We start from the raw sequence: 27,132 nt of genomic DNA, 5'->3' as shown, positions 1-27,132 counted from the left end.
TGTTATCAGGGAATTGGATCAGAAGTAGAGCAGGTGGGACTTGGCACCCATATGGCACAGCACTGGCCCCATGTGCCTAGGTTTTAAAGCTGAGCTTCAAGAGCTTCTCATTTCAGGAATTTTGGGATTTTTCAGTGTCTGGTGGGTAATCTGTATGTGTGTGGTTTTTATTTTGTTTCTTTTTTTTTTTTTTTTTAGCTGCCCGTGGAGCCCCACCTCTGCCACCCATTCTCAGGTGAAGCCTGGCTTGCTCCTGTTCTCAGGAAAAGGATGGACCCTCTCTACTTCTCAGATGGTCCCTTCCATTCCCCTGAATCCTGCATGAGAGCTCCTAACTTGTTTCTCCAGTGCAACCAACCCCTAGACTCGAAGCGTCCTCCCAGCTCACCTCCATCTATGCATCTCATCTCTGGATTTGGCGATCGGACTCTTTGTATTGCAGTAGGGTCTCAAACCCTGCATCCGTCCTCTAGTAAGCCTTGCTAGCCAAATGAGGAAGAAGTTTCTGTGTCTCCTGCTCTCCTCCTGGGGAAAGGTGCCTTGCTATGATAAGTTAACTTGTTGGGGCAGGGTGAGGAATGATAGCCCTACCTCCTCCTCCCAACTGTGGGGGAGCTTCGCAGGTGTACAATATTTCATCATTTAGGAGGCTGGCATGGCAAGGACTTCTGGGGAAGAGGGACATTATTAGTGAAACAGGAAAGGAGTTTTCAGAGAAGTGATCTGTTTTAAAGGTCAGGTTTGGAGAATGGGCAAGGAAATGGGTTTGCTTTATTTTTAGGGGTATTTTGTTTTTTTTTCTCACTTTTCCTCCCCACTGCCCAGGGATAAGTTGGATATAAAGACTAAATACTAATCAGTTAAACTAAACATTCAATAAAAAGAAAGGGTAAAGTAAACTGAGGATCATTTTAGAGCTAGTCGGTTCCTCTGCAGCAAAGGGACCAGGAGCCATTTGAGCCTTCTGAGACTCTCTGCCCCATTTCCTCAGGGTGCTAGACTGAGGCATATTCGTCCTCCCTTCTGCCACCCATTCCCTCAAGAAAAAAAATCACTTCTAGTTGGGAAAGTCATTCATTAACAAATTCCAAAAACCTCTGTTGAGAGATCAAAAGATAAGGCCTGAGCCTGAACCTTGGCCTTAACCTCAACTGTGAGTCTTGTCTCAGTTGTTTCTGACTGTCCATAAAGTGGTCAGTGGGCCTTGGAGTCCTTTAGCTCCTGGAGGCTGCCTGCAGATGACAGAAAAGGTAAGAGTGAAGCACTTCATGGAAGGGACAGACAGGGGAGAGGGGGCTACAGAGGATTTTATGGTCTGCTCATACTGAAACTCAGAGCCTGTCTGACTGAGCAGGCTCTTCCTGTTCCTTTCTCCACCACCCTTGCCTTCCCAAGGCAGTAGGGGTTAACACAGCAGGGTAGAGAAGGGTAAGGAAGTGAGTAGAAGCTTACAGGGATATTCAAAGATTCCTCTATGCCAAGAAACACATCAGTGAGGTGTGCCTCAGTTCAGTAGGTCTTCCTTGGCAGCCAGCAGTATGTCTTTTTTCTTTTTTGTCTTCCAGGTGCTGCTTTATTAAAAAGCACAGAGAAAGTGGAGGTTCTAACTGAGGTTGGACAGTGAGACAGGGACTTTGTTTTCTGCAACAGCAGGCTGGGGTTCCTGGACTGCACACATAAGATGCCACCTGCAGAGGCTGCTCAGAGCTTGCCATGAGAGCCAGCAGACCATGGCTATTTAAAAAGGATGGGGAAAATTAGTTTAAAATTTCACCAGACACATCATAGGCATAAATTGCCTTGGGGACCTTTCTGATCTGTTGGATCACAGGCTAAGGATTGTCTCAGGTGAAACCCAAGTTTTCCTAGTACTAGTGAGGGGCCCAACTTGGTTTATTTGTGTGGGGTCTGCTATCCTTAGCCATCCCTTGGACCACATTGATTCTGGCACCAACAATGATTAGGTCTGTCACCAAACATTTTCTAATCGTTCTTTTCATATCCATTAGCAGTTACCTCTCAGAAGTATCCCCAGCATTCCTGAAGTGAATAGAGCTGAGAGGGGGGATGCTGGTGGAGGGAAAAGTAGAGAGTTCCAGGGCTGACGCTCAGCAGAGTTCCAGGGTACATGCTGACACGTTACTGAACTTTGACTGTGAAGTCTTCCCATTTATTTTTGAAATGGGAGTTGATGCCTTTTGTACAATGTTATCAAAGTGTCTTTTTCTTTATTTCAAACATGGAGCGTCAAAATAAGTATCACAAGTAAGGCCAAACCCCAGCTGTTCTTTGGGGCTGCTACCTTCCTCCCCATGACCTGCTGCCCCTCACACTCCCAGCAGTTGGACTGTCACCTGGGTGTTGATTGTATTTCACTCTAGGCCTCATGAGAAAAGGCCTATGTCTAGATCCTGTCCATGGGTTTTCTGTTTCAGAGCATGTTTGATGACAGCATCTGTTTAAATGTCTTTGCCTTATACATTATTTGGTCCACTGTTAATAATAGATGTATTATCATGTATATTTACTATTGAAGATGGGAATGTGATCCTCATAGTTACTGGTTTATTTTGTATGTTGTAAAAAGAAGCTTGTAATACAGGTTTAAGGTGGGCTGTCTACAAGAGCACTAAAACTTCTCACCTTTTAAACTGCTCTCTTTATCTGCTTGTGGGAATGTTGTCTCTTCAGTGGAAGGTTGGGTGGTCTCATGTTGAGGCTGTTCCCCAGTCCTGTTAACTCCCTGTCCCCTCTCAGAAGGAAGAGACATTGCCCACTGAAGCATTAGGAAGCTGTATTAACAGCCCCTGTGTGGGTTTGATTTTATAATGTTTTTCCCTAGTGGAAAAAACTCAGTAGTTGTTTCTTACTGCCTTGTCTGGGAAACAGGGCAGTGGCCTCCAGGTTTTAAATAAGGTAGGTACCCTTCTTCCCCCTCTTCTCTGGTCACCAAACCTGGACCAAAGCACTTTGATATTCCAGGTGTGGTTTGCTCTGTGGTGGGGATTTGCTTCGGCTGTACTGCGCCCATTATTTCCACAGCCTAGACCAGCAAAGAAAGAGCCTGGAGCTACCCTGCCAATGAGGCTGCTGTCTCCAGGAATTCATCCCAGCCCTCCTAACTGGCAAAGGCAAGGAGACTAGTCACTGGCCTTCGCACTGGGGGAATCCCCTAACCCTGCAGCTTTCCCACTTGAAACCCAGATTTACCTCCCGGGGAGGGGCGAGGAAAAATTGTAAATAGACTTACTACAGAGCAACTCAGGGTTGGGGTGTGTTTTAATTCTCCTGATCACTTGAAATAATCTGTAGGCCGAGTGCTTATGGGAGTGGGGGAGAAGCGTGACTCCAGGGTCCTTCCCTCTGCAAAGCTCTAGGGGTGGCGTGTGGGGCATCTGATGCCCTTTAATGGCACTACATTGAGCTGCTTGTCCTTCTGCTTACCTGACCTGCATCAACTGCAAATCAGATTCTCCACATTCCAGTTGCAGTCTTCCTTTCCCTGTTGAATCTCGGTGTCTGCCCGTGTGGTTGAGGTGGCCCTCTATGAAGCCAGCCTGATTTAGAGGTGGGAAGGGAGAAAGGAGGGCCATTACAACTCTGCCTTCAAGATTCAATGAAATCAAACTACAACCACCTTCAAAACCACACACCAAAAGGAAAAAAAAAATTGTTTAACTGAAGGAAGGGTTTGATTCCATTCAACTCCACGTTCATTGTGCCTTTACTTGTGTTAGATTTTTGTGCTTTCTTCCTCTCCCTCTTTGAAGTAATTAAAATCTTCCTTGATAACTGCTGTTTTCATCTTTCTACTCTTGTTTTTGATAACCTAGTGGGGTCCTTTTCTAATTGTCTCAAACCTCATTCCACCGGCAGCACAGGGGCCTCACCTTCTTTTCTCATGTCTAACCTTTATCCTTTCCCAGTGACCAGCATGTTAAGTCACAGTCAACACTGAATAAAAGACTAGCATGATGTGCGGGCAGGTGTGTGTGTGTGCGTGTGTGTGTCCATCCGTCTGCATGTGAATCAATTTCCTTTAAAAGATAATTTATTGTATGATTTATTTTGGAGTTATATTTTGATTACAGTGTTCTTCCCAAATGGCATTGATACTACACCCCTTCCCCAATGTAATCTGGTTTCAGGTTGGAGTCCTTGGTACATTTCTTTCTCTGAATGCCGTGCAGTTTAATTAAACCACAAAAACAAAAATAGACGTGAAAACTGTGTCCTCTTGTCTGGAATACTGCTTCCAGTGGTGCTCATAGACAGAGGGAAAGATCTGTTGCTCATGTTCTCAGTGAGTGCAGTGGCTTGAGTCCAGGGCCTCTGAGGTAGTAGATGCATTGACCTGGTCAGAGGCAGTAGCTGCAGCTTCCCCAGGTTTTTTCCTTCCCTTCTGCTATTCTGAAAATATCACAGTTGAGTTAGCCATGCTGACCAGGAGACTCTGACAGTCATTATTCTGTACTTTCCACCTCACTCCCTTTTGTGATTTTAGGGAATCCAGGAGGCCTCATGGCCTTGTGTCCTTTTCCTTATATTCCTTATGATCCTTTCCACCTGTGTTGCATGGCAAGTTCTCAAATTGAGGAGAGGAAGAAAAGGTAGGGGCAGGGCACACAGACTCATGTGTATCTGTTTTCATATGGGTGTTGGCCAGGTTTTTTTTTTTTTTTTTTTTAACTTTTTTAAGCTGGCATCTTAGCTGGTTTTCATGAACTTTGACTTTACGTGTAAAAATTCAACCATTCTCTGCTTACCGTAGCCAGCTGATGTAATAACCACTAAGGCTTAATGAGCTTAACTTGTACTTTCATAACTAGCAAAGGTCTTGAAATTATTTCCCATACTGATTCATAATGGGTGTGTGTATGAATCATTCACATAATTTAGATATAAAAACCTAGGAGGGTGAGGGAGGGTTAAAAAAAAGGGCTCCTTTTATTTTCATCCGTGCTTACCAGATTGGCTGAATTCTTCATTTTTTGACCCACCATTGTTATTAATATGATTAATAAACTATTTATTGATTTAATTGTTCATCCTGACTTTAAATAGCTTGCAAAAGGAGCATGGCTAAATGGCTTTGAGCTTCGTAGCCCTGTGAGCCTTCTGTCTTTTTGGGATGGTATTGCTCAAGCTAAAGGAGGCTAGACAGGTTCTTCCAGTGTGATTTGATTCTTCCTCTGTGATACTGTAGTGTATGAGGTAGAAGGCAATAAGGACACTAGTTTGCTCACTCTAATTACTACTGAAGCACAACTGCTTTCCGTGAATGTGCCTCTTAAGTATTTCACACCCATTCCAGCCATGAACTCTGACTCACTGGGAGGAAGTTGCATGTCTTTGACATCATCATACTCTGCAGACAGAGGCTAACGAACTGAAATGTAGGGGCGGGTGTTGTGATGTAGCAGGTTAAGCTGCCACTTGGGATGCCTCCATCCTGTATTGAGGTGCCTCGTTGTGAGTCCCGGCCACTCTGCTTCCAGTGGACCTTCCTGCCAAGGCACCTGGGAGGCAGCTAATGATGACCCAAGTACTTAGGTTCCTGCCACCTACATGGGAGATCAAATGGAGTTCGTGGCCTAGCCTCAGCTGTTGCAGCCATTTGGGGAGTGAACCAGTGGATGGAAGATATTTCTCTCTGTGTCTTGCTTTCTTTCAAATAAAATAAATAAATCTTTAAAAAGGGAAGGGACTAAAATGTCAACTTCAGGATCCCAACTACCCCAGACCTTGCCTCAGTCTGAAACATTTTACACAGAACTCATTTCCACTTCTAGATGTAGGGGTGTGAGATTCAAAGGATGGCATTTATGTTTATTGTATACTTTACACTGTACCAGGTACCTACAATTTGAAGAGTAAGACATGATCTTTGCCTCCAAGAAGCTCATGGTTGAATAGATTTCAGGATCGCTACAAGGAGAAACATATGGTGGATTAAAAGGCTTTTATTGGGAGTTAACCAAAGAAGGATGGTGACATCCTAGGCAGGAAACATCAAAAAGCACAGAAGTAACAGCATGATGATGTGCACATCATGTCATTGGAGGGTCAGTTGTGGAAAGAAAGCTTCCAGTGGATAACTGCTCAGACCTTTCTGTGGTTCTGTGCTCTGTCAGTGGTCATTTACTCTTGCAGGGTTTGGGCCAGTGCTGTAGTCCCTGGCATTTTCATAGGTTCAAATATGTGTGGTAAGTTTTAAATTCCTGTGCTCCTCCCACCCCCATAATGAGGTAGGCTGTTCACTGCCACCAACCCTTAACATGGGTTGGGCATACATTACTGTTTCAGGTTATCAAGGACAGTTTTTAGGGTCCCAGCTTAGAAAAGTGAAAACTACTTCCTGGGTTCTATTGTCCTATTAAGAAAAAAAAAAAAAAAAAAAAAAAAAACCTTAAGGGTTAAGGGCCTGGCTTAGTGGTACAATGCCTTCAGCTACTATCTACAACACTGCATCCCATAGGGGCACAGTTGGAGTTTCAGCTGCTCCACTTCTGATCCAGCTTCCTGCCTACAAAAGCAGTGGAAGGTGACCCATGTACATGGATCCCTGCCACCCATGTGGGAGACCAAGATGAAATTCCAGGCTCCTGGCTTCAGCCTGGTCCAGCCTGGCTGTTGGGGCCATTTGGGGAGTAAACCAGCAGGTGGAAGGTTGATATCTCTCTCATCACCCTGCCTTACAAATTAAAAAAAATTTTTTTAGAAAAGCCTAAAAGACAAAAATTCTATGGTAGCTTTTTCTATTCATGGCAGCCTAATCACTTTTCACTTGCATAGTTTTCATCTGCCGGGAAGCCGTCGCAAAATGTACTCCGTCTCTTCCTCTTCAAAACCTGCATTTGTCTAATGCTCTCCTTATGATTAAGTGGTTAAGAATTTGAATTCCCATCAGAACTTAAGAGTTCAAATTTTAGTTATTAATTTTATGTTCTCAGGCAAGTTTACTCAAATCTACATGGTTTCTTCGCTCTGCTTTGGTTTCCTCGTTTGTTAAATGAAATAACATCAACTTCGTAGGGTGCTTGTGAAGATTCATGAGGTGGTGGATCCACATACTGAGCTCTGTCCCTGGAATACATGTAAGCACTCGATATTGGCTGTACTATAAGTACAGTCGACTGATGGTTTTAATATTGTTGCCTTCCTATTTCCCGGTTTTATAGCTATTTTATCTGATATTGAAGGATAAAAGATAAATGTTTACCATCACCTAGAGTTGGGTTTTCTCGCTTTTAAAGGAGTTTGAGATTTAGAAGGGTTATTAGCTGTGAAAGCTGGCCTACAAATTACTGCTCTAATTTAGATTTTTCATTAAAAGCTCAGCTTGCCTCTTCTGTAATTGTCTTTCTTGGCCCTGAAACCCTAGTGTTTAGCCATAAAAGGTTTTAAGAATAAGGAGCCATAATTTTACTTCCCACAATTAAGTGGTGGTTAAATAATACAGAAAATCTAACACAAATTTTCTTTAAATAAAAGCAAAGAGTCCCATTTACCACATTTGAAGTCAAAAGATGTAGTGATGAAGTCTAGTATGTTCTTTATATAGAACTTTACCAAAAAAGCACTCGTTCAGATGTCGGGAGATCCCAGTCTTAGGCAGCCCCTGCTACCAACATGCTGTGACCTCTAACCCAGAGCACAGGATTTGCTTCGTGCCTTGTAGGGTGGAGCGTTAGAGAGGAGTCATGCCTCAGCTCAGAACCACCCCCAAAATAGAAGGCGTAGGTGAGCAGGGACAACCACATTGACTCCTCCCGTGCGCACAGCGCGGAAGTACAGTGCCCCAAGCAAAGACTACCCCTCCCGGCGGGCTTTGCGGCGTGGTGGTCCCGCCCAACGCCTAGCGTCCCACCGCAACTGCGCGGTTTCCGCGGAAGCCCCGGATGTACGTGCCGGGCCTTCTTAGTGGGCGTGGCCTCTCGGCCTGAGACCTGGGGCGCTCTTATTGGCTGTGATGTTTCTGATTGGCTTGGATAACGAAGGAAGAGGCGGAGGCCAATGCGCGCGGCGCTGTGGCTGCAGCCAATCAAAGGCGTAGCCGGGCTTTGGCGGGAGACGGGAACGGTGTAGCTGAGCGAATTTGGCGCGAGCGCGTCTGTATTTTGCTGCCTGCTGGTGTTCGGTTTGGCCGGGAACGGTGGTGGAGTCTGAGGCGGTGTGTGAGGGACGTGAGGAACCTGCACTGAGGTGACGCAGCCCTGAGAGAGGAGAAGATTGCTCGGGAGACTGAGGTCTGGGGAGCTGCGCGAAGGTTGAGGTTTCCGCGAGACCCGAGAAACAGTGAGGGGAAGGGAAGGGAGATCGCGGGAGATCCGAAGTCGGGGCCGGGGCGGGGCGGTGCACCCTCGAAGTGGCTCTAGCAGTTGTGCGTGGTGTGAGGGAGCTGAAGCTGCGGACAGGAAAAGTTCCCGGCTGCGGCTGAGAGCAGGGTGAGAGGGGGCTGAAGGCGGACGGACGAGCGGCGGTGCGAGGGCTCCGGAGACCGTGCGGCGGCGGCGGCGGCTGTGGGCCACCGGGGCCGGAATCCCGGGGTTCCGTGCGTGTCGGACTTTTCGGCCACTTGGGCTTCTGTGCACCTCATTTCTTATCTGCTGGATGAGGATGATAATAGGGCCTACCCCTCGGCGAGCGAGTTAGTACGTAAGGAATGCATGACAACGTGTTACACAACACAGGGTAGCTGTTACCACACAGGCTGGGATGTGGAGCAGAACTGAACGTTTTCATAACATTGTTTGCTTCTGAAATGAGTGCTGATCATCGGTATAAGCGAACTCAGGGTTAGGTATTTTTCCTTTTCACATGTTCACTGGCTGACGTGTTCTTTTTTTTGTCTCTAGCAGTATTGCCATCATGCCTCAAACCCGATCCCAGGCACAGGCTAAAATCAGTTTTCCAAAGAAGAAGTTTTCTCGGACAGTAGACAAAAGTAAAAACCCTGGTGACGTCAAAGTAGAACCAGCAAATGCGCACACTCTGCCCTCTTCTCCTTGCACAAAAATTCTGCCTCTGAGCCCCAGAAAACGTCTGGGTAAGTTTAGATAAGTGCACCTCTTGGACTGGTAGCCCTCAACCTTTTTCTCAGTGATAAGATGCCTGTCCTTCAAAGGAGCTTTTTCAGTTAAGACTACTGTGTTCATTTTAGTGATTTCCAGAATATTTGCTAAGTGCTTACTGAACTACAGGGTTAAGCCACTCATTGAGATCACTTCCTAAACTACTTAATGGATCTGGACTTCGATTCCTTAAGACTGAATTTAGTGTTGTCAGTGTTTTAATCGACCTTGTGGTTATATGGTTAAGAAGCTTGGGGGCTGGTGCTGTGGCCTAGCTGGTAAAGCCACCACCTGCAGTGCTGGCATTCTATGTGGGCGCTGGTTCGAGTCCCAGCTGTTCCACTTCTGACCCAGCTCTCTGCTATGGCCTGGGAAAGCAGTGGAAGATGGCCCAAGTGCTTGGGCCCCTGCACCTTCATGGGAGGTGCAGAAGAAGCTCCTGGCTCCTGGCTTTGGATCGGTGCAGCTCCAGGCGTTGCAGCCATCTGGGGAGTGAACCAGCTAATAGAAGACCTGTGTGTGTGTGTATGTGTGTGTAACTCCTCTGTAACTCTTTCAAATAAGTAAATAAATTTTAAAAAAAAGAAGCTTGATCAATCTTGGTAGAAGTATGAAAAACAAGGACATGATGTTCTTAATATTTTCTGTCCTTTTCTTGTGTTAGTAGTTGATAATCCTTTCTTGTCTTAGAGCACTTTTTTTTGTCTTAACTAAGAGGGGGTGATATAGCTATATCTGGAGACATTTTTATTTGTTCCAGCTGAAGAGATGCTACTGGCACAGTGGATAAAAACCAGGGGTGCTGCTAAACATTCCACAATGCACTACAGCAGAGAATTATTTGGTCTGAGATGTCAGTGGTGCTAAGGTTAAGAAACTGTTTTGGAACTGTCTTGAAAACTGATTTGGTTTCTATCAAATAGTAAGGTTCAGTGGTACCATCTGGTGGACAATATTTGCTTCTACATGAGACGGCCTTATTATTTTTGGTATTTCTGACTGAGGTAGAAATTTATGTCTTTCTGTGGAAGGCAGAGGTCTTTGCAAGTCCTTTCACTCTCCACTGCTATGAACGACTACATTGTGATTTTAATGTGTTTCAGGTGATGACAACCTATGCAACACTCCGCAGTTACCTCCCTGTTCACCACCAAAGCAAGGCAAGAAAGAGAACGGCCCCCCTCGCTCACATACACCTAAGGGACGCAGATTAATATTTGAAAATTCGTTGACAGTTAAGTCTCCTAGCAAAAAAGAACAAGCCAGAGTTCCCCAAAACAAAATACTTTCCTCGTCTCAAAAAGGTCAAGAGAGTACAACAAATTCTGAGCAGAGATGTCCATCGGAGAAAGAATCTGTATGCATGAGACTGTTCAAGCAAGAAGGTTTGTGCTCACAAGGCAGCAGTTGTAAACAAAACTGATGACTGAATAAAACCCGGGGGTCACCTTCTGTTGACTAATTGCCCTTTTTTCATCTGGCACAGGTACTTGCTACCAGCAAGCGAAGCTTGTCCTGAATACAGCTGTCCCGGATCGGCTGCCTGCCAGGGAGAAGGAGATGGATGTCATCAGGAATTTCCTGAGGGAGCACATCTGTGGGAGAAAATCGGGAAGTCTTTACCTCTCTGGTGCTCCTGGAACTGGAAAAACTGCCTGCTTAAGCCGAATCCTGCAAGACCTCAAGGTACCTTGCAGATTGAATTTTGATGCTCTTGCTAAAATGATAGTCCGTCTTTAAGAGTTAAAAAAGAGTAAAGGTTTAGGAAATGTATGGTTTCCTCAAAATAAGACAATTTTAGTTCTACTGTCAAAATTTTATCAAACGAAAGTAAGGCTTTCTCTTTTATAAACTGTTAGCTCCTCAAAGACTTTTCTAGTTCCATCAGATCTTTGAGACCAAAATAACTCCCACTCCCACTCCCACGTTTGCTTTTTTTTTTTTTTTTTTTTTTCGTAGAAGGAACTGAAAGGCTTTAAAACTATCATGCTGAATTGCATGTCCTTGAGGAGTGCCCAGGCTGTGTTCCCAGCTATTGCTCAGGAGATTTGTCAGGAAGAAGTGTCCAGGCCAGCTGGGAAGGAGATGATGAGGAAACTGGAAAGACATCTGACTGCAGAGAAGGGCCCCATGATGTAAGTACTGCTCTGATGCATGCTGCTGTGTGAAAACCTGCAAGATCTGATGCCCACAGACAGAATGTTTTACTTCTTAATTTAGCATTAATGAACATAAAAATTACACATTTATGGGATACCATATGACTTAATACATTATACATTGAAGACTGAATCAAGCTGAACATACTTCAAACATTTATTTCTTTATGATGAAAACATTTAAAACTTTTTGTAGCTTTTGTTTTATTATTATTTTTACCTAACCTCAATTTTTTAGAAGATTTAGTTATTTATTTGTAAGGCAGAGTGACAGATCTTCATTCTGCTGGGTCACTCCCCAAGTGGCTGTAACATACAGGTCTGGGCCAGGCGGAAGCCAGAGAACCTACAGTTCCATCCAGCTTTCCATATGGGTGGCAGAGGGCCAAGCACTTGAGCCATCATCTGCCTCCCAGGATGCATCAACAGGAAGCTGGAATGAAAACAGAGTAGCCAGGACTCAGAACTAGCACTCCGATTATGGGTTGCAGGTATCCCAACTGGTGGCTTAGCCTCTTGTACCATAACACCCACCCTTCTAGCTTTTATTTATTTATTTTTTTAAGATTCATTTATTTGAAAGGGGGAATTGGAAATTGCAGAGGGAGACACAGAGAGAGGGGTCTTCCATCTGCTGGTTCACTCCCCAAATGGCCAGCTTGGCCAGAGCTGAGCCATTCCGAAGCAAGGAACCTGGAGCTTCTTCCAAGTCTCCCACATGGGTGCAGGATCCCAGAGACTTGGGCCATCTTCTGCTGCTTTCCCAGACCATAGCAGAGAGCTGGATCAGAAGTGGAGCAGCTGGGACTCGAACTGGGGCCCATATGGAATGCCAGCACTGCAGGCAGTGTCTCTAGCCACTATGCCACAGTGCTGGCTCCATTTCTAGCATTTTTGGTTGAAACATACAGTACATTATTGTTACCTATAGTCATTCTGCTGTGCAGTTGAATGCTAAATTTTTTTTTTATTTGAAAGTGATAGAGAACTTCTATACGCTTGTCTACCCTCCAAATACCTATAACAGCTAAGGCTGGACCAGGCTAAAGTCAGGAACCAGTATGTCCATCCTGGTCTGCCACATGATTGGCAGCAGCTCAAGTACTTGATCCATCATTTGCTTCTTCCAGGGCATTAGCAGGGAGCTGGATCAGAAGCAGAGTAGCCAGGACTTGAACCAGTACTCCAATATAGGATGTCAGCATCCCTAGAGGCAGCTTAACCTGCTTCATTACAGTGCCTGTCCCACCAGAACTTTTCTTAATCCTATTTAACTATAACTTAATACTGTTAATCAACATTCCTCCTCTTCTCCACCTTCTAATTTTAAATTGGAAAAAAATGTTTTTTGATTAATTGCTTTAAAAAAATACCTGAATAGGAGCCAGCTTTGAGGTGCAGTGGGTTGAGCCACTGCCTGCAACACTGGCATTCTCTGTGAGCACCAGTTTGGATCCTGACTGCTCCCCTTCTGATCCAGCTTCCTGCTAATGCACCTGCAAAAGCAGCAGAAGATGGCCCACAAATCTGTGGGCCTCTGTACCCCCAGGGGAGACCCAGATGAGGCTCCTGGTTCCTGGCTTTGGCCTGGCCCGGCCCCAGCTGTTGCAGCCATTTGGGAAATGAACCAGCAGATGGAAAATCTCTCTTTCTCTGTAACTCTTCCTTTCAAATAAAGTAAAAAATAAATCTTAAAAAACAAACAAACAAACAAAAAAAAATAACTGTTAACTTGTTCATACGGAAAGTACTGTAACAGAGTAGAGAGGACAGATTAAGACTTTCAAACTAGTCTACAGCTTTAGGAATATAACCTAATGTCAGCTTGGATCAAACAGATTGGAGAGTTAATAAGGTAAATAGTGGTCTGAATTGTGCAGCAGAGTAAGCCACTGTTTGGAATGTGACATTGAGTCTTGGCTACATCACCTGTCACCCATTTCAGAGACCAGGATGGAGTTTCTGGCTCCTGGCTTTGGCCTGGTCCAGCCCCAGCCATTGTAGCCATGTGAGGATTGAACAAGTAGTTGGAAGATCTCCCTTTCTCTCTGTGTCTCACCCTTTCTCTGTCACCCTGCCTTTCAAGTAAATGAAAAGTCAACAAACATTTTAAAAAAGAAGATGAATAATGACAGTGATTGTTTTTCTCTGTAGTTTGTTAGTGCTGGACGAGATGGATCAGCTGGACAGCAAAGGACAGGATGTGTTGTACACACTGTTTGAATGGCCGTGGCTGAGCAGTTCTCGATTGGTGCTGATTGGTTAGTGCTCAGTTTCTCTATTATTTTTATTTGTGTGTGTGTGTGTGTGTGTGTGTATACATACATACATTTTTTTTTTACATTTTATTTGAAAGGCAGAGAGGCAGACAGAGTTTGTCTGTGTTCTGATTTACTCCCCAAATGCCAAGGCTGGGCCAGGTTGAAGCTGGTAGCTGGGAACTTGATCCGGGTATCCTGTTTGTGTCAGGGACCCAAGTACTTGAACTATCACTTGCTGCCTCCCAGGGTGAGAGGAAGCTGAAATTGGAAACAGCAGGGACTCAAACCCAGGAACTCCTATTTGGGATGAAGTCATCCTAAGTGCTGCACCAAGTGCCTGTCCCAGTGCTCAGTTGTTGATGTTACAAGGTGGTTCTAGGCCAGTGCTCCGGCTCACTAGGCAAATCCTCCGCCTGCGGTGCTGGCATCCCAGGTTCCAGTCCCAGTCAGGGTGCTGGATTCTGTCCCGGTTACTCCTCTTCCAGTCCAGCTCTCTGCTGTGGCCTGGGAAGGCAGTGGATGGTGACCCAAGTGCTTGGGCCCTGCACCCGCATGGGAGACCAGGAGGAAGCACCTGGCTCCTGGCTTCAGATTGGCGCAGCGTGCCGGCCATAGCGGCCATTTCGGGGATGAACCAACGGAAGGAAGATCTTTCTCTCTGTCTCTCTCACTGTCTAACTCTGCCTGTCAAAAACAAACAAGGTGGTTCTAAAGTGTTCTTCCTGGGAGGGAGGAAGGGAATATCATTATGTTCTTAGTGTTGTATCTATTGGGGCTGTTTGCTGTTGCGTAGTAGGTAGAGCTGCTGCCTGTAGTGCCAGCATCCCATATGGGCGCTGGTTCAAGTCCCGGCTGCTCCCCTTCCCATCCAGCTCTCTGCTATGGCCTGGAAAAGCAGTAGAAGATGGCCTGAGTCCTTGGGCCCCTGCACCCTCATGGGAGATCTGGAAGAAACTCCTGGCTCCTGGCTTCCAGATCGGCACAGCTCCAGCTGTTGTGGCCATTTGGGGAGTGACTCAATGGATGGATGACTCTCTCTCTGCATCTCCTCTCTCTGTGTAACTCTAAATTTCAAATAAATAAATAAATCTTTAAAATATTTGTATCTATAAACCATATTGAATCTGTTAAAAACTAGTTAAAAATTAAAATTTTAAAAATAAATGAAGTGGCCGGTGTTGCGGCTCAGTAGGCTAATCCTCCGCCTTGCGGCACCGGCACACCGGGTTCTAGTCCCGGTCAAGGCGCCGGATTCTGTCCCTGTTGCCCCTCTTCCAGGCCAGCTCTCTGCTGTGGCCAGGGAGTACGGTGGAGGATGGCCCAAGTACTTGGGCCCTGCACCCCATGGGAGACCAGGAGAAGTACCTGGCTCCTGCCAAATAAAAAAAAATAATAATAATAAAAAAAATGAAGTATTTAACATATTCAGCTCATTTTTCACCTATTATTTGATCTTAAATCAGCTTTCTGCCTTGTCAAAATAAGAAAATGACTAAAAATAATTATAGTCATTTTAATCTGTTGGTTTTCTTTCTTTCTTTCTTTCTTTCTTTCTTTCTTTCTTTCTTTCTTTCTTTCTTTCTTTCTTTCTTTCTTTCTTTCTTTCTTTCTTTTTAAAGATTTATTTATGTAGTTGAAAGGCAGGGATACAGAGAGAAGGGGAGAGATCTTCTGTACACTGGTTCATGCCCCAAATGGCCGCAATGGCTGGGGCTGGGCCAGGCTGAAGCCAGGAGCTTCTGGGTCTCCCATGTGGATGCAGGGGTCATCTTCCGCTGCTTTCCCAGACACATTAGCAAGGAGCTGGATCAGAAATGAAGTAGCTAGGATGTGAAACGATGCCCATATGGGATGCTTGCACTGCAGGCAAAGGCTTAACCTTCTATGCTACAGCACCAGCCCCTAATCTGTTAAATCAATTTTGCTAAGTCTGAATAGAAATGACATTTTAGGGACAGTGGATTTTTGGAGTATTTTGTCCTGCTCATCAATGAAAAATTTGAAACCTGATTTTGAAAAGGACATTCTTTGATGACTAAGTACATCTTACCCAATAGGTATATTTTTTTAATGACGGTGGGTTGGGGAGCCGGTGGGAAGTAACATTTGGAATGCTGGATTATAACTGGAAATTCGATTTATCTTTCAGAGGGTTTGGCTTTATTTTTAGGATGATCTGACCAATGGTGATTAATGTTATTTATCTTCTCAGGTATTGCTAATACCCTGGACCTCACAGACAGAATTCTGCCTAGGCTTCAAGCTAGAGAAAATTGTAAGCCTCAGCTGTTGAACTTCCCACCTTATACCAGAAATCAAATAGCCACTATCTTGCAGGATCGACTTAATCAGGTGAGTACCAACCATTGTGCCAAATTTTGGGTTTCTTGAATCACCTTTGTTGCAGACGCCTAACAATAGTTAGAATATTTTGCTTTGCTAATGGAACAGGAATTCCTATGGACCATAGGACATTTTTTATGGGAATTTCCACACATGGTTCCATTTATTGGATGCCTCAATGTTGAATTAAAAGTAGCAGGTAGGGACTGGCATTGTGGTAAAGTAAAGCCACCTCCTGGGATGCCAGCAGCCTAATATGGGCACTGGTTTGAGTCCCAGCTGCTCCACTTCTGACCCAGCTCCCAGCCAATGTGCTTGAGAAAGCAGCAAAGGTCAGCCTAGGTGCTTGGGAGCCCTGCACTAAATGTGGAACACCCAAATGATGCTCCTTACTCCTAGCTTTGAACCAGCCCAGCTCTAGTAGTTTTAGCCATTTGGGAAGTGAACAAGTGGATGGGAGACCTCTCTCTGTCTCTCCCTGTCTCTTTGTAACTCTGCCTTTCAAATCAATAAATAACAAATCTTTTTTTTAAAAAAAAAAAGGGCAGAGGAATCACTCAGGTGCTTCCTTAATGGTCTTTAAAAAATAGGGCCTTTGAAAAAAGCTTTTGCAAGTGACTATAGATTTATTTTTTGCCAGTTCCAATTGCTTTTTTCCCATTTATGAACCTCCAATACATTCTTACAAAATGCTTAGATGTGCAAGAACTTAATCATGTCCATTTATTTACAAGCAGAAAAGGTATCTCTTTGATTTTAAAGGGTGGCCAGTCAAGTTTAGACTTAAATATGAAAATATTTATGTGTGAGACCTATGTTGCAGAGAGAGGAACTTAAACTTCAAATTGTTGTCTTCTATGTCTTGTCCTAAGGCGTCTAGAGATCAGGTTGTGGACAGTGCTGCCATTCAGTTCTGTGCCCGCAAAGTCTCTGCTGTTTCAGGAGATGTTCGCAAAGCGCTAGATGTGTGCAGGTGAGTTATGGCGCCGTCGGCAGCTTTTATTAAAAAAAAAGGAAACACTGTTAATTGTCTTGTGTAACTCAAGTGAATGTGGCTTAAGAGGCTCCATTCTGCTACTTTTTACGCTCAGAAAGGAGGACTTGTTTCTCAGTGGGGAGCTCTGGATTTCCACCGTGTTAATGTCTGAAACATTATCAGTCCATTACCTACAGAGGGAGAAACAAATGAGATGTTGCTGGCACTCCCTGTGGTGATTATAGATTGGTTAATTACATTTGTATTAAAAAAGACTCCAGTTTACTTTTCCATTAGCTGGTCTCAAGCAGGTTTATTTATGGACCTGAACCATCTTTGCCTTTAGACTTCTTTCCCCTTCCTTTCCTTTTGTGAGCGCCCCTTCCCTCCAGTTGGTGATCCCCCACAGTTGTACTCCAGACCTCTTTCTCCCTTCCCATCCCCCTGCCCTCCTGCTGGGGAAGCCTCTGCTGACTGATGGAATTTCTTCCTTCTCAGTAGGGACACTGGGTCCATTAAAATGATACTTGCTGTGCTGGCCCGCTGGTCCAGCTTCCCCCCACTGCCTTGCAGAGGATCCAGTTCTGGCTTATAGCTTCCTGTGGGCAAAGTGCTTTGGAGAGAGCAGTGGGAGAGCAAGCTCTTCCTATTGCTGGATTGCATGATCCTGAATTTGAAAATTTTCCCTAGTCAGCACACTGCTCGGTGAAGACTGCTGCTATGAGTAACAGTCATGTAGCTGGCAGGGTTCAGCCTACACAGGAACTCTATATGTGTAAACTCAGGACTTCCCTTTTAGGTCTAGTGTGTGTGGATGGTACTGGTTCTCTTTAATCAATTACTCCCACCACATATCTTCTCTCCTACCCATGATATTTTCTCTTCATCCAAAACGTTAGTGTTGGCTCAATGTATGATGGCCTACTTGGCATCTCCAATGAAACCATATAGTGTTAAAAGTTCCTCATAGCCCTGGCCTATGAATTATTTCAAGGTTATTAAGTCCTCATTAGTTGAGGCATGATTCAGTTTTGTTTGGAGGCTTTAAAATTATAAAATATCTTCTTAGTGTGCCTACTTTTGAGCTTGATGGCTTGGTGTGTTTGCTTTGACTAACTAAATTAATGTTTTAAATATTTTTATAGAAGAGCTATTGAAATCGTAGAGTCGGATATTAAAAGCCAGACTATCCTGAAACCACTATCTGAATGTAAGTAGTTTATCTCCTTTCTGTTTTCCTTTATTATTTGGAGCTTAACTTTTCTGAGAAAAGAGGTAGAAAGATGAAATGAACATAGTTAAATCCACACTCACCCATTTTGGGGTATGTGTCTGTTTTTAGTCACTTTCATCTATTTTATTGCAATCTTGCCTGTCAGTACCATGGTCCATGCATTACTGGAAAATGAGTTCCCCAGGGCATTACATAAATGGCTGGGCTGCAGGGTGTTTTCTTTCCAAGCTCTAGGAATGAAAACCGTAAAGTCAAATCAGCTATTCGATGGGTGTTTTGTTGAGGACACTTTAGGTCTCAATGTAGGTGAAAGCAAACTGATAAGGGAGCATTGGGCAAAAGAATTGTGAGTTCAACTTGGGGTATCTTCAGCCTTAAAACAAGTCTAGGGGGGCCGGCACTGTGGCATAGCAGGTAAAGCCACTGCCTGCAGTGCCACCATCCCATATGGACGCTGGTTCGAGTCCCAGCTGTTCCACTTCTGATCCAGCTCTCTGCTGTGGCCTATGGGAAAACAGTACAAGATGGCCCAAATCTTTGGGCCCGTGCACCCACATGGGAGACCCAGAAGAAGCTCCTGGCTCCCGGCTTCAGATCAGCACATCTCTGGCCATTGCTGCCAATTGGGGAGTGAACCAGCGGACAGAAGACCTCTCTCTCTCTCTCTGCCTCTCCTGCTCTCTCTGTGTAACTCTGACTTTCAAATAAATAAATAAATCTTAAAAAAAAATCTAGGAGGGTGGAGGTATAGTGGTCATAGTGCTCCAGTAAACTGCAGGCTCCCACAAATGATAAAATTAGTTTTCCTTTCCCTCAGCTTTGTTGTCTTAGATGGCCATGAACTACGTGTGTTGTTAGTGTTTAATATCCAATGTTAATCTTATAGAAAAAAGGATAGTTTAATTTCTTCACACCTGCAATAGTCTAGAGATTAGTTTTTTGTTTTGTTTTTAATTATTTGAGAGGCCCAGAGAAGACTCCCTTCTACCAGTTCATTCCTCAGATGCATGCAGTGGTTGAAGTTGTGAACTAGGAACTCAGTCCAGGTCTCCCACATGGGTTGCAGGGACCCATCCATTTGAGCCATCACCTGTTGCCTCCGAGGGTACACATTAGTGGGGAACTGGAATCGGGAATAGAGCTGGAACTTGAACCCAGGCATCCTTATAGGAGATGTGAGTGTCTTAACCCTAGGCCAAATCCCTGCCCTTGGTCACAAGTTTAATCAGTTTGTTAATCTAAGTAAATAAGAGCTATAGATTATAGGAAGTAATCTTGTGGTAGAAGATACTTGAAACTCATTTGGAGCCAAGAGGATCTGTTATTCCCTCTATCTAGGCTGAAAATCTCATATGTTGTATAAATGAAGTAAAGAGCTATTTTTATTGCCTGTGATAAACCTGGTCTCTAGTAAAGTAGCCTAGGCTCTATTGAAAACAAAATATTTCAGAAGTGGCCAGAATCAGTGCTAAGGCTAAGGGTAGGCAATACATATACTGAGGTACTGATTTCTCTTCAGCTTCTCAGATGATTCCCCTTTCTCCTTTCCTCTACTGATAACATTTAGGCTTCTCAGTGCCCCCCATGAGCACCGCTGGCACACACATAACTTAAAGAGGTTGTAGTGCACCATGCTAAGCTATCACCTGCTATGCTGGCATTCCCTATAGGAGTGCCCTTCAAGTCCCAGATACTCTGTTTCTAGTCCAGCTTCCTGCTAATGCAGCTGGGAAGGCAGCAGAAGATGGGCCCCTGCCAACCATGTAGAAGACCAGGATGGAGTTCCTGGCTACTGGCTTCGGCCTAGCGTAGAGCTGGCTGTTGTGGCCATTTGGGAAGTAAACTAGTGGATGGAAAATTGATATCCATACCCACACTCCCCACTTTCCAAATAATGTATACTTTTTGAAAACATCACAATGCTAAAAAGATATATAGGGATGTCGTAAGTTCCTGCCATAAAGTATTATATTAATTCTTTTCTTCTGGTATGTGAGATTGACTTTTAATGGCTTCAGAAAGCTATAGGGAGACTGACTTCAACTAAGTATAAGAAGAAATTTTCTGATAGGACCAACTAGGCTTCTTAACATAGTAGACTCATAGCCTTAAAGATAATCAGAGGAAAACTGCATCAATGATCACGTGTTGGGATTGTTTTAGAGGACACTCAGCTATTAGATAGGAAGTAAGAATAGACCTTAACATTACTTTCAATTTGTAAAATCTGTTACTTGATCTGTGATCTCTGGTTTCTCTATCAGTCCTCTGCAGCATTCCGTTTGTCGTCATGAAATAGAAGCAGATTACTGTGGGGCAACTGCAAATGGTCTCAGGAAGTAACTTTGGGCAAAGGTTGTTTGAGAGCAAATCCCTCCTCTGTCTTGCAATTTATGCATCTCCAAACAATGAGGCCATAGTCCTGTGTAGCTCATTGGCAGTTTCCCAACCTCTGGCTTTAGAGATGGTGCTATCTGCTAGGATATCCAATGACATTTTCTCAAGTGTTGCTGTGCTGCGGATCAGCTTGGGCAAGTGAACTAAACCTCAAAAGTCACTTGGGGAGGCCATCTGGAGGACTGATGTGGGATTTTTACTGTCCACATTTATCCACACATTTGCTTCAAAATACTCAGTATTTTGGAAGAAAGAATTTCCAGCTATTTTTCTTCCTTAATTACCAGGCACAGTCATCATCTTTGCTCCAAGGGTTCCCTTTTTACCTCTGAGGCATTAGAAACTTTCATGGTAGAATACAGTGGTTCTCTGTCTGATCCTTCCTCTTTCATGAGGTGGATTTTGTCTCCTTGACAAAATTACATTCCACAGGACAAAATAGCTCACTCTTCTACCCAGAGAAAGGATAACCCTACTTACCAAGTCATCCCACATTATTTTGGCATCTTGCTAAGGAGAGCATTGTCTCTCGTTGGTTGGCATCTAGTTAGAACCTCAGCTTTGCCACCACATGACTGCACTTGGATTTCCTTTAGCTAAAATTTAGTATCACCTGTCTCAACACACAAGCACATAATATTTTAAAAGTCAAATTAAGCTTAATTCATTTCCTTTATAGGTAAATCATCCTCTGAGTCTCCGGTTCCCAAGAGAGTTGGTCTTACTCACATATCCCAAGTCATTTCAGAAGTTGATGGTAATAGGATGACTTTGAGCCGAGAAGGAGCACAAGACTCCTTCCCTCTTCAGCAGAAGATTTTGGTGTGCTCTCTGCTGCTCCTGACCAGGCAGCTGAAAATCAAAGAGGTCACTCTGGGAAAGGTAAGTTGGGAATCTGCCACTGGAGCTGACATTGAGATGAGAATCTTCTCTGCAGAGCAGATGTTTTCCCAAAGTCCTATCATGCTCCAGCTGATAGGAATTAAAAATCGATTTTAATAGTAAGAATAAATACTGGTATTTAAAGATTTATTTTTATTTGAAAGAGTTACAGAGGGAGGTAGAGACAAAAGTCTTCCATCTTTGGTTTACTCCCCAAATGGCTGTAATGGCCGGAGCTAAGCTGATCAAAAGTCCGGAGCCAGGAGCCTCCTCCAGGTCTCCCATGTGGTGCAGGGGCCCAAGGACTTGGGCCATCTTCTACTGCTTCTCTAGGCCATAGCAGAGAGCTGGATTGGAAGAGGAACAGCCAGAACTAGAACTGGTGCCATATGATATGGTGCTTGAAGGCTGAAGGCTGAAGGTTGGGGCTTTATCCTACTGCTCCACAGCGCTGGCTGCACAGCTGGCCTTTAATAGCCATTAATCTGGCTGGCGCTGTGGCTCACTAGGCTAATCCTCCGCCTTGCGGCGCCGGCACCCCAGGTTCTAGTCCCAGTTGGGGCACCAGATTCTGTCCCGGTTGCCCCTCTTCCAGTCCAGCTCTCTGCTGTGGCCCGGGAATGCAGTGGAGGATGGCCCAAGTGCTTGGGCCCTGCACCCACATGGGAGACCAGGAGGAAGCACCTGGCTCCTGGCTTCAGATTGGCGCAACGTGCTGGCCATAGCGGCCATTTCGGGGATGAACCAATGGAAAGGAAGACCTTTCTCTCTGTCTCTCTCACTGTCTAACTCTGCCTGTCAATAAAAATTTTTTTTAAAAAAAGTAGATTATAATAAATTTTAAAAAAGAGATTTTTTTTTAAGCAACCTATGTTCTCCTGTGTTTCCTTCCAGTTGTATGAAGCTTACAGTAACGTCTGTCGCAAACAGCAGGTGGCAGCTGTGGATCAGTCAGAGTGTCTGTCACTTTCAGGGCTCTTGGAGGCCAGAGGCATTTTAGGATTAAAGAAAAATAAGGAAACCCGTTTCACAAAGGTACAACCAACTGCTTCTTTGTAATAATGCTTTCACTTGTCTTGTTCTAGAGAGCTTATCCTTTGCTAAAATAAGGATTTTAAAATGAGCACAATTAGATCGTTTGCTTTTTTGTTTGATAGGATTTTAGGTGTGTAAGGGACAAATGAGATAGTGCTTGTCTCAGTTGCCTCTTGTGAGAAGTTTTTTGTGGTAGAAGTTTGTGTAACAACTTTGGTTCTGTGAGTTCTCCATCATGAATCATGCTTTTCTTTTTCCAGGTGTCTTTGAAGATTGAAGAGAAGGAAATAGAGCATGCTCTGAAAGACAAAGCTTTAATGGGAAATATCTTAGCTACTGGATTGCCTTAAATTGTTCACTTACTGCACATCGGGCAGTATTCAGCTGGCATTTAGCGAAGGAGTCTTCGTTTTAGTACTTTATACACTCAGGTCTGAAAACAAATATGACCTTTTATACTTGAAACCAATGAATTTTAACCTATAGACTCATGAATATTAGCACAGAATAATATGTTTGGATCTTATTTTCACCCATAAAAATGACCACGTAGACCCTTTTCAATTACATCCAGTACCCTCTACCACTTGTGTGCCTCTAACCACTTGTATTTGCAGGTATGCAGATTTGTATGGTGGAATGCATATACACTTACCTATTACTTTCTTCAAACATTGATATATTATGTTAAGAACTTTGAAGTTAGGGTAAGAAGAATGGAAAGGAATGATCCTGAAAGCAAGACCACATGGTGATTTGGAGGACACTTTGACAAAGAATTTTTTGGGGGGGTATACTGTGTTCATGTTGCGGATTCTACCACATTGTGACATTTTAAAGACTCATTGTGTTTCTTGGGTACTCCGAAGCTTGAGGGACTGGTAAGGAGAATGTAACTCTGCAAATTGTGAATATATTTATTTTATTTTATTTATTTTCAAGTTGTAGTCTTAGTCTTTTTAAGCAATCACATTTCGAGAGAGCTCAAGCTTCCAGATGGCAATATGAAAATTCCTTCCCAAACTGTCCCACAGTCTTAGTTACTCTCAGATGAAACCTTTGTTTCAAGATGCCTTAGTCTGGGGTTGGATTTTCATCTGAACACATATTTTCCCAGCCTCATTAGATAAATTAATCCATGTGGATAGTCACAAGTTCTCTTCTGGGTTTGGTTTCTAGTGGCATTAAATGGCAATGTTTAATAGGGACACCAGAGGGCACCATTATAACACTGACAAAGTGTGGGCTTGGGGCTGGGGTGGTTTTGAGGGAAGGAGGGGAAGATACCTAAAAGTTTAATTTGTTTGGGAGATTGTGTTTTTATAGCTCATGCAAAAACTTGAAATTTAAACCATGTGATGCGAATCGTCTAAAGAGGCACTATCGAGTCTCTGCTCATCCTTGAGTTCTGCTGTCTCCTTGTGCCTTCTGACATGGCCTTGAGTTTGGAAACTTGATATGTTACCAATGATAAGTTGGCCACTGTTTCATTCATTCTCCCCGCTGTATCCTTGTAATGTGATCTGAGCTACAGCAGGTGGTATGGGATAGAAGGGCAAGCGGAGAGCCCTCTCCTCTGAAATGAACACTGCCCATTGGAGTGTGCAGCAGAAGACAGTCAGTGGACCTGAGTCTGAATATCGTTCTTCCCTCACACCCCTTTATTACAGCATTCACATTTCCTCTGGGGGTAATTTGCACGTGGGAAACACAGTTCTATACCTCGAAGGTTGGAAAGTGTCTGGGGCTATAAGAGTTAACAAGGATAATTGCAAAGATTGTCCGAAGGCTGATGGAAAGCAGAGACTGAATGGGATTGAGAACAGATGCGAGGCTTGATTTAAATTACATTTTATTGGATGCTGCAGCCTTAAGAGACGTGACTGCTTTACAGTTTGTTTCCACACTGTGGGCAGCTGCTGTCTGTTCTGTGTCCACAGTAGGATCCTGCCCAAAAAGGAGCGGCCTCCCCACCTCGTTGTGTTTGAGGCTTGGCGCCTTCCTCTTAACTGTACGGCCTGAGTCCGGAACATGGCTTGACTCGCAGTGGGGCTGCTATGTATCCTCTCTGGCTTTCAGCCAAGATCACATTTACGGATTCAAAGAGGCAAATTTCTTTCCCCTCTGCCTCCCTTCTCTCCCTTTCCCCTGGTATTTGGAAATAGGGTTTTCTGTATGCCGGTTTGTTAGTTTCCCTTCCTTTAGTTCTCTCCCCACTGTCAATTTCTAGGTCATTGCTGCTCTTAAGACTTTAGCAATTGGAACAGGGTTGGTTCTGTCAATGGCGCGTGAAGCAGACTTAGAGTCCCTGCTTGGCTTCCGCTGCCCTTGTGGGAGCAAAAGCTGATATATGCTTGTCAGTAAAGTCTTAAGTGTAGTTCAGACAGCCAGGAAAGCAGGGAGGAAAAGTCCTTTCCTGACTGGCTCTCCTCACTGAGGCTGAGAGCTACAGGAAGGTAGTGGGAGTTCTGGTGGGAGGGGCTCAGCTTACCATCTCTAGTTCTTTGCCAGGGTCACAGGATGCTTCCCGTAGAGTAGTGGCAAAGATGCTGACCTACATTCTTTTAAAGGTGGTGGGGTGTGTGCCTGTCTCGGTTTATCTTTTTGTTTTTTCCTTGGATGAGCAAACCAAGCTTTGATAGAATGTTGGGCATTGCTGTGGAAGGTGCATAGGTGCAATAAAGTTGGTGTGAGTTTCAACCTCAGAGCTGCCACTGCTTCTGGCTCAATAAGATGGCCTCTGGCTAGCTAACTGCAAGAGTGTGTGAGGGCCAACCCACCCACCCAGAGATCAAAAAAGTTGCCAGAACCTTATTTCCCCCACTGCTTCCTACCTTTGTTACATGTCCATTTCAAGATATAACAGAACTGGAAGGAGGAATGAGAAATGACTTGGGTCCTGTTTTAGAAAATATCTGTTGAGGGGCTGGTGCTGTGGTGTAGCAGGTTCAGCTGCCGCCTGCGGTGCCGGCATCCCGTTTGGGCCCCGGCTGGAGTCCTGGCTGCTTCTCTTCTGATCCACCTCTCTGTTATGGCCTGGGAAGGCACTGCATGAGAGACCCAAAAAGATCGGCCCAGGTCCTGCTGTTGTGGCCATTTGGGGGGTGAACCAGAGGATGGAAGACCTCTCTCTCTCAACTAAATAAATAAATCTTGTTTAAGGTTTACCTATTTGAAAGAGTTAGAGAGAGGTAGAGACAGATAGAGAGGTCTTCCATCCGCTGGTTCACTCCCCAAATGGCTGTAATGGCTGGAGCTGAACCAATCCCAAGTTAGGAGCCAGGAGCTTTTTCTAGGTCTCCCATTTGGGTGCAGGGGCCCAAGGACTTGGGCCATCTTCTGCTTTCCCAGGCCGTAGCAAGAGAGCTGGATTGGAAGTGGAGCAGCTGGGACTAGAACTGGCACCCATATGGGATGCCAGCACTTCAGGCCAGGGCTTTAACCTGCTGTGCCACCATGCTGGCCCAAATAAGTAAATCTTTAAAAAATCTATTGAGGCCAGCTCCGCGGCTCAATAGGCTAATCCTCCGCCTTGCAGTGCTGGCACACCGGGTTCTAATCCCGGTCGGGGCGCCGGATTCTGTCCCGGTTGGCCCTCTTCCAGGCCAGCTCTCTGCTGTGGCCTGGGCGTGCAGTGGAGGATGGCCCAAGTGCTTGGGCCCTGCACCCCATGGGAGACCAGGAGAAGCACCTGGCTCCTGCCTTCGGATCAGCACGGTACACCAGCCGCAGCGCAGCGGCCATTGGAGGGTGAACCAACAGCAAAGGAAGACCTTTCTCTCTTTCTCTCTCACTGTCCACTCTGCATGTCAAAAAAAAAATCTGTTGAGAGGCGTTACCTTAACTACTGAGGGAGAACAAAAGAGCCAAGATTGAGGTTATATTTAAATTTTTTTGCCTTATATATTTGAAAGGGAGAGAAACACATAGAGATAGTCCATCCATGTTCCCTCCCCAAAATGCCCTCCAACAGTCAGGGCTGGGCCAGACTGATACCAGGAGCCAGAATCTCCATCTGGGTCTCCCACAGGGGTAGCAGGAACTCAAGTAAGTACTTGGGCCATCACCTGCTTCTTCCCAGGCACATTAGCAGGGAGTTGTTCAGAAGCCAAGTTGCCAGGACTCAAACTGGTGCTCATGGAATGTAGGCGTCCCAAGCAGTGTCTTAACCTGCTGTATCACATTACTCACCTCTTTATTTATTTATTTAAGATTTATGTATTTCAGAGTCAGATATCTTCCATCTGCTGGTTCATTCCCTGGATGGCTGCAACAGCCAGGGCTGAGCCTGAGTCTCCTACCTGGGTGCAGGGGCCCAGGGACTTGCGCCATCTTCTGCTGCTTTTCCCAGGCCAGCAGGGTAGTGGATCAGAAGTGGAGCAGCCAGTACAGGAACTGGCACCTATGTGGGATGTCGGCGTTGTACAGGCAGCAACTTTACCCACTATATGACAGCCCCTCCTGTGTGTATTTTTATCTGTCCCCAGCACTTAGTATACTGCAACAGGTAGATATTCAGAGACTGTTGAATGAGCAGATAAATGAGCCAGGTAAGATACTGCCTTTCCTTGTATCAGAGGACAGTCTGAGCTGGAGGGAGACATTGTTGGTACGTTTACATTGAGATGGAACAGGCTCCTGCCAAAGAGGGTGCTCCCTCTTCCAACATGTGTCAGGGCAGAGTTGTGGGGCATTTACTGGCTGCCCAGATGTGTTCCAGTCACTCCTAATGTAGTGGTTATTGTGCTTGAAGCAACTTCCATGTTGCTCA

The 27,132-nt window shown here is 44.8% G+C and overlaps 2 protein-coding genes across 14 annotated transcripts in view; both read left to right on the top strand.

The window, feature by feature from the left end:
• WIPF2 (WAS/WASL interacting protein family member 2) overlaps nt 1-5,041 on the top strand; it is a 57,664-nt gene extending 52,623 nt beyond the window's left edge. For all 6 annotated transcript variants that reach the window (XM_008271434.5, XM_089318035.1, XM_089318037.1 and 3 more), the window contains exon 8: nt 199-5,041. In XM_008271434.5, coding sequence (XP_008269656.1) covers nt 199-239 — 41 coding nt within the window. In that variant the 3' untranslated portion in view covers nt 240-5,041. The remainder of the gene's footprint in view (nt 1-198) is intronic.
• Nucleotides 5,042-7,974: 2,933 nt separating this feature from the next.
• On the top strand, nt 7,975-23,302 carry CDC6 (cell division cycle 6). 8 transcript variants are annotated; one of them, XM_008271438.5, is made up of 12 exons: nt 7,975-8,249; nt 8,859-9,049; nt 10,178-10,459; nt 10,561-10,760; nt 11,034-11,209; nt 13,388-13,494; nt 15,707-15,846; nt 16,710-16,810; nt 17,959-18,023; nt 21,124-21,326; nt 22,221-22,361; nt 22,622-23,302. In XM_008271438.5, the coding sequence occupies exons 2-12, from the start codon at nt 8,872-8,874 to the stop codon at nt 22,709-22,711; spliced, it is 1,683 nt and encodes a 560-aa protein (XP_008269660.1). In that variant the 5' UTR covers nt 7,975-8,249; nt 8,859-8,871; the 3' UTR covers nt 22,712-23,302. The 8 variants fall into 8 exon arrangements, 7 of the variants coding, with proteins under 7 accessions (XP_008269660.1, XP_008269661.1, XP_008269659.1 ...); XM_008271439.5 differs by having other exon boundaries at nt 7,981-8,249; nt 8,862-9,049; XM_008271437.5 differs by having other exon boundaries at nt 7,990-8,205; nt 8,862-9,049.
• Nucleotides 23,303-27,132: the final 3,830 nt, after the last annotated feature.

Source organism: Oryctolagus cuniculus, chromosome 17 (genome assembly GCF_051225735.1).
Source record: "Oryctolagus cuniculus isolate XC-2025 breed Fujian yellow rabbit chromosome 17, ASM5122573v1, whole genome shotgun sequence".
Taxonomy (NCBI): domain Eukaryota; kingdom Metazoa; phylum Chordata; class Mammalia; order Lagomorpha; family Leporidae; genus Oryctolagus; species Oryctolagus cuniculus.
The sequence above is the reverse complement of the archived record's forward strand: the minus strand, read 5'-3'. Positions and strand labels throughout refer to the sequence as shown.